Source organism: Crotalus tigris, unplaced genomic scaffold (genome assembly GCF_016545835.1).
Source record: "Crotalus tigris isolate CLP2741 ecotype Arizona unplaced genomic scaffold, ASM1654583v1 scf7180000017683.1919423, whole genome shotgun sequence".
Taxonomy (NCBI): Eukaryota; Metazoa; Chordata; class Lepidosauria; order Squamata; family Viperidae; genus Crotalus; species Crotalus tigris.
In genome coordinates, this window is record NW_024096563.1 from 292,868 (window position 1) to 299,732 (window position 6,865).

Sequence of the window (6,865 nt, forward strand, 5' to 3'; positions counted from 1 at the left end):
TCATAAGTATGAATCAGTTGGCAAGCATCTGAATGTAAATCACAAGACCCTGGAGATGCTGCAACATTCCAGGTGATTGGTGCTTCTTCTGGGCTCAGTAGAAGCACCAGGATCAGCACCGAGCTCCAGCTGGAGCCTGGCACTAATTCTGGCGCTTCCACTGAGCCCTGACCATCCCAAAGAAGCGCTGATCCTGGTGCTTCCGCTGAGCCCAAACAGCCCTGCAGCTCCAGTCGTCTCTCGCTCAGGCTTGTGCGGTGCTGCCACCGGTTCAGCTCATTCCCCTCCCCTGCTACACTTTTCTAGGATGGTTGCGTACCACCTGCCAGGTGCCAATGTACCACAGATGGTACCCCTACCACTGGTTGAAAAGCCCTGAGTTAGACCACTTAAAAACAGACAAGTTCCTAGTCCTAATAGTTTTATTTAGAAGCTTTTGAAAATATGTGGTCGTGCTTGATGAGATCTGTTCACTTGCTGGCTGAAATTTCCTTTGATCCAGTGACTTTCTTGTATCACTGAATAAATACTGAAGCAGAGACTTGCATAAAATAAGAATAGTGGCGAATCTGAACATATTTTGTCAGGATAAACACACGGATGCATCACACATTGACGTGAAACAATTGTATCCCTGCGAAGGATGAGCAAGGCAGCTTAGGAAGACAGCGCATATGTTGTGAATACAGTTAGCTACTCTTTATATAATGGCTAAGAATTACTTCTCTTTATATAATGGCTAAGAATTGCTTCGTGTTGCTTTCTTTTTACACGCCCCCAGAGAGGCCATTGCAGCCTCTGATCTATCCCTTCATAGAAACGGGTTAATCGAATCCCTTGCCTCAGTATTTATTTATTAAATTTATATGTCACCCATATCATCACCACCATCAAGCAATGTTAGGTAATTTACAACGAGGTAAAAAACCACAATATAAAACATTAATACATATATATATATACATAAAACATGTAAATATATATATATACATTGCTTACTGGTGTCCACCGCTTAGAGAGTGCTTGCACTTAAAGCGGTATATAAGTCTCATAAATAAATAAATAAATGGATAAAATGCGAACATTTCACAAAAATAACTAAGGAAGATAGCAGCACGATGGGAGTTGTAGTGCAAGACCTCTGGGACAGGCTGGAGAAAAAGACTTTTCCTACAAATGAGATAAAATTGCCCCTTTTTTTTCTGTCGGTTTAACAAAATTACTGGAGGCAGCAGCGCTTCAACTGGGGGGCTCTGGTGACAGATACCACGGAGCGCGAGACCGCCAGCATCCTAGAGCGCCCCTTCGCTCCTCTGCTCTTCCAAAAAAACAAAAAACAAAACAAAAACCCGGGGCCACCTCCCATTGGTCGGCTCTGGCTCCGCTAACCCCGCCCGTAGGCGTTGCTCGCGCGCGCGAGAGAGCAAGGGCGGGGCCCTCAGGCCGACCAATCCGGCAGAACGTCGGATGCTAATTTCGGAGGGGAAAAAAAAAAAACCTGGCCGTCGCGTTTCCTATTGGCTGAGAGACGCGATGACGGGCGGAGGAGGCGTGGCCTGGAGGGGCGGGGGGACACTCCCCGGGCAAGAAGCGGCGATGGCGACGGGAGATGGAGGCGAGGAGGAGCCGCCGCGGGGAAAGGAGGCCGGGCCGCGCCTTGTGCCCGGCGGCGACTCGGTGAGGCAGGGGCAGCCGCGGGGCTGGGAAAGTCGCAGCCGATGGAAAGCCTCTTCCTGGCCGGCCTGGGGGCTTCTGGGTCGGCCCGAGGAGCTCGGCTGGATCAGGCCTGGGGTGGGGAGTGGGTGGGTTGGGTGGGGGGAATGTGGTGGGGGGGGAGTGGGGGGTGGGGGGTGGGGGGGAGTGGGGGGGTTGGGTGGGGGGAATGTGGGGGAGTGGGGAGTGGGGGGGGGTGGGGAGTGGGGGGGAATGTGGGGGAGTGGGTAGGTTGGGTGGGGGGTGGGGGGAGGGGGTGGGGGTGGGGAGTGGGTGGGGTGGGGGGAATGGGGAGTGGGGGTGGGGAGTGGGGGGGTGGGGAGGGAGGGTGGGGAGGGAGTGGAGGTGGGGATTGGGGGGGTGGGGGGCTCTGGGCTGGGTCCTTTATTCCTCTTAACCACCCCTCCCGGCCTCCCTCAACCTCTTGTTCTTCTCGTCTTCCTATTGGCGGAGACGGCTATAGGGGGGTAGACTGCTGCTGGCTGTGGAGGCTCCATTTAGAAACGGCCAAGGTGTTAAGAGCAAGGATGGAGAATCCAGGCTTTCCCAGCCCGTTGCAGTGCGGGAGGGTATAAAAATGTGGGGAAAAAATGGTCCTGAGTCACTTTTTTTTTCAGCGCCGTTGTAACTTGGAACAGTCACTAAACAAACTGTTGTAAGTCGAGGACTAGCGGTATGTCTTCCCGGAGGTGGACAGTCTTCATGCCCTAACAGTAGATTTAGTATACAGCTAGCTGGGTTCCTCCCTCCATTCAGCTATTAATAATGATTTACGAGATGTCGGTAGCCGGGTCCAACTACTTGGACCCAGTAGGAATGAAAAGAAACTCAATTTGTCAATTACAAAAATGTTGCCTTTCTTGAAACAGCCTATATATTAAGACAATACTATCCCTACATCAGGGGTCTTCAAACTTGGCCCTTGTATGACTTGTGGACTTCAACTCCCAGAATTCCTCAGCCAGGGATTCTGGGAGGAATTCTGGGAGTTGAAGTCCACAAGTCATAAAAGGGCCAAGTTTGAAGACCCCTGCCCTAGATCCTTGGGAAGGATCCAGCAGCAAAAAGTACTAAATCCAATCACAGCGTTTGGGTAGATGATATATAAGCAACAACAATTATATGTAAGCAACAACGACGACAACAAGCTTCTTGTTAATGTTGCCCTTTTTATGTTTTATTTCTGGCGTGGCCAGTGTCCAACGCAACTGCTATTCCAACTTCTCACTCCCCCCCCCATTCCTTTTTCAGGGGCAAATGGACAAACGAAGGATGTGCCGGGACCCCCCAGTAGAGAAAAGAGGTCCCTACATTATGAACAAACCATCTTCTATTCAGGATAAGCTACGTAAGTAAAAGCACACACGGCTTTTCTCCACCTCCCCGAAAGTGTGCTCTTTATAGATGGTCCTCAACTTAGGACTGTAATGGAGCCTGCCTGTTAAGGTCATAAGTTATGAGGGTCATGCAGTGGATCACACTTTTGTTGTTGTTAGTCGGGAAGTCGTGTCCGACCCATCGCGACCCCGTAGACAACGTTCCTCCAGGCCTTCCTGTCCTCTACCATCTTCTGGAGTCCATTTAAGCTCATGTCTCCTGCTTCCGTGACTCCATCCAGCCACCTCATTCTCTGTCGTCCCCTTCTTCTCTTGCCCTCCATCTTTCCCAGCATTAGGCCCTTCTCCAGTGAGTCCTTCCTTCTCATTAGGTGGCCAAAGTATTTGAGTTTCAACTTCAGGATCTGGCCTTCTAAAGAGCAGTCGGGGTTGATCTCTTCTAGGAATGACCGGTTCGAACGCCTTGCAGTCCAGGGGACTCGCAGGAGTCTTCTCCAGCACCTTAGTTCAAAGGCCTCAATTCTTTGGCGCTCAGCCTTTCTTATGGTCCAGTTTTCACAGCCATACATTGCAACTGGTAAAACTATGGTCTTGACTATACGCACTTTTGTTGGCAGGGTGATGTCTCTGCTTTTTAGTATGCTGTCTAGATTTGCCATAGCTTTCCTCCCCAGGAGCAAGCGTATTGGACATTTTCCAACCTGATCATTTTCCAGCATTATATCTTTTTGCCTTTTGGTACAGTCCAGGGGGTTTTCATGGCAAAGATACTGGAGTGGGTTGCCATTTCCTTCTCCAGTGGATCCCATTTTGTCAGAACTCTCTGCTATGACCTGTCCGTCTTGGGTGGCCCTGCATAGCATAGCTCATAGCTTCATTGAGTCACGCAAGTCCCTTCGCCACGACAAGGAGGGATCACACTTTACGTGAGCGTCAAGTGAACCAATTGTTCACAATCGACCTGTGTTGCCCAAAACCGGAAGCAAATGCTGATTTTTAACAAAAAGGTGAGATGCTCCAAACCGTGGGTTATTGAACAGAAGCCCAAAGAGTAGAGCCAGTTGCTGAATTTCTCTTCCATGTTGTTGTGGTGTCGCAGAAAAACATCGCGAGATGGCCAAGGCAATGCTGCGGAAAAAGGGGGTTCTTTCAGGAGCTGTCCGGCAACAGCCCAAACCAGGAGCCGTGAGGTCAGAGTTCGTGTCCTTTTCTTCTTGAATGGCGCTGATGATTACTTTTCAGGATTGGCCAGGATGCCAGGGGGGAACTTGAAAAGTGGTGCCTGTGAATCTGGGGGAGGAAATCCCTTTTTATTCAGGACCAGGTGCATAAGGTCTGTGGAGATTCTCAATCATCTAGGTCAGGGGTAGGCAACCTTGGCTCTTTTATGAATCATGGACTTCAACTCCCAGAATTCCTGAGCCAGCCATGCTGAGGGGAGAGGGAGAGGTTTCCAAGCTGAGCCATGCTGGCTCAGGAATTCTGGGAATTGAAGTCCACGAGTCATAAAAGAGCCAAGGTTGCCTACCCCTGCCTTAGGATGTTCGGAAGGGCTTTTGGACAGTCCTTATGCAGAAAACAGCTTCGGATAGGACCTTGGACATTCTGGAGAGTTCCCTGGGGATGGGCACCAGCACAAGCCCAAAAGCTTGGACAAATAAGCCTTTGGTCCTGGTGACAGGCTCAGATTGGATCCAGAACCTTGGATAGCTCCACAGGAGCTTCGAGGCTTAACAAATGGGTGAATGTTGTCTCAGCAGAAAGCAAAATTAAATGGAAGCTTAAGCCAAGAACCGTGGCTCTTTTATGACTGGTGGACTTCAACTCCCAGAATTCCTGAGCCAGCCATGCTGAGGGAAAGGGAGAGGTTTCCAAGCTGAGCCATGCTGGCTCAGGAATTCTGGGAGTTGAAGTCCATGAGTCATAAAAGAGCCAAGGTTGCCTAGCCCTGATCTCAGTCATGGTTGTCCCAAAGGTGCTTTTTCCACGAGGCAACTGGACTTTCTTGTTTTTCTTTGAAAATGTTTTCGCTTCTCCTCCAAGAAGCTTCTTCAGCTCTGGCTGGATGGTGGAGAATGGAAAGATGTATACTCAGAACTGAAGAAGCTTCTTAGATGAGAAGCGAAACACCTTTTTCGAAGAGGAAAAAGAAAGCAAGCTCAGTTGCCTCGTGAAAAAGCATCTTTTTGACGACCAGGTGCAGAAGTGAGGAACGCGAAGCCTGCAGGGAATCCTGTCTTTCCAACCAGAAATATTCCAAAGTTATGCTGTCTCTTTCCGTTGCTGCTGCACAGCAGTGTTTCATGGCGATTCCTCCTCTTAGCAGGACGGTGAAATTCAACAAGGGCTACACTGCGCTCAGCCAGACCTCAGATGAAACCCTGGTGGCCCTGGATTCCGACAGGTGAGAGGCATGTAAGCATTGCTTGACTTTTGGGGTCTGAAAAAAAGAAAATGGATTAGCTCTCCGCTCCAAGAGTGTAAATAGCTTGCCCTAAGCAGCCTGTCCCAAATCTTGACTGACAAATGCAGGTCAAATACAGGGTAGCTTCTCACCGTGTTGTGGGAAGCCCTTTGATTTGATTTAATTTTTGTTTATGGGCGAATGGGCAACTGAAAATGGGGCTTATAATATCCTTTCAACTGGTCCTTAATTTTCTTCTCCTAGCGATGACCTGGAATCTAGATGCTCTTCTGGTTACTCTTCGGCCGAGGCAAGTCTGATCTTATAATTTAATAATCTAATTTATTAATTTAATAATTCTTCCCTGGGTTAGTTCTCCTATGAGCCGCCCAGCCGGCTATCATGCCTAAGATGGGACTACAACTCGCCATCTCCTGGTGATTGGCCCAAAGTCACCCAGCCGGCTTTCATGCCTAAGGCGGGACTAGAACTCCCCGTCTCCTGGTGATTGGCCCAAAGTCACCCAGCCAGCTTTCATACTTAAGGCGGGACTAGAACTCACCGTCTCCTGGTGATTGGCCCAAAGTCACCCAGCCAGCTTTCATGCCTAAGGCGGGACTAGAACTCACCGTCTCCTGGTGATTGGCCCAAAGTCACCCAGCCGGCTTTCATGCCTAAGGCGGGACTAGAACTCACCGTCTCCTGGTGATTGGCCCAAAGTCACCCAGCCGGCTTTCATACCTAAGGCAGGACTAGAACTCACCGTCTCCTGGTGATTGGCCCAAAGTAATCCAGGTGGTTTTCGTGCCTAAAGTGGGATTAAGAGTCTCCTGGTTTCTTGCTCAGCACCTCACTCTACCAGTTAAGATGTGTATTGATTCCATTTTTCCTCCCCTCAGGTCAACCAGGATCTCAGTCGCCAACTGCTGCAGGACGGCTACCGCCTGGATGAGATCCCCGACGACGAGGACCTCGACCTGATTCCCCCGAAGCCCATTTCATCCTCACCGTGCTCCTGTTGCTTTGGCGACTCCGCCTCCTGCTCCATCCAATAGGGAGAAGCCTCGGAGGATTGCACTACACGGGTCAAGAATTCAGCACTTTTCTTCCCAATTCCTCTTTTTTTTTTTTTTTGATCTCTGCTGAGCCCAGCACTGAACTTTAGGTCAAACTGGTGGGACGGGGGGCAACCCTAGAGATTCAGCCCCTGGAAGGGCAAAGGAGTGCGCTGTTGGCACCTTGCTTGGAGCTCCAGGCGTCTTCTGGTGCAACGTAGAAATGTATGAAGTGTAAGTATTCAGGAGGCTGGTGGATGCCCTTTGCAAAGAGAGTTGCTTCTCTGGACAGGCTCGGCACTCCTGAGGAATAACCAGAAGGCAAGGATTTCTCCCCATAAAAGGTGAACGGAAAA

The 6,865-nt window shown here is 50.0% G+C and overlaps 1 protein-coding gene across 2 annotated transcripts; it reads left to right on the plus strand.

Moving 5' to 3' along the window:
• Window positions 1-1,569: 1,569 nt before the first annotated feature.
• Window positions 1,570-6,865, plus strand: FAM219B (family with sequence similarity 219 member B). Of its 2 annotated transcripts, none has more exons than XM_039337521.1 (6): window positions 1,570-1,677; window positions 2,965-3,061; window positions 4,150-4,240; window positions 5,374-5,454; window positions 5,719-5,764; window positions 6,354-6,865. In XM_039337521.1, the coding sequence occupies exons 1-6, from the start codon at window positions 1,597-1,599 to the stop codon at window positions 6,507-6,509; spliced, it is 552 nt and encodes a 183-aa protein (XP_039193455.1). In that variant the 5' UTR covers window positions 1,570-1,596; the 3' UTR covers window positions 6,510-6,865. The 2 variants fall into 2 exon arrangements, with proteins under 2 accessions (XP_039193455.1, XP_039193456.1); XM_039337522.1 differs by having other exon boundaries at window positions 5,377-5,454.

Bases quoted from the DNA above. Each gene is read 5' to 3' on its own strand.
- FAM219B (XM_039337521.1), top strand. From the start codon at position 1,597: ATGGCGACGGGAGATGGAGGCGAGGAGGAGCCGCCGCGGGGAAAGGAG. The intron at 5,455-5,718 runs GTGAGAGGCATG...TTCTTCTCCTAG, and splicing joins GTGGCCCTGGATTCCGACAG to CGATGACCTGGAATCTAGAT. The intron at 5,765-6,353 runs GCAAGTCTGATC...TCCTCCCCTCAG, and splicing joins CTGGTTACTCTTCGGCCGAG to GTCAACCAGGATCTCAGTCG.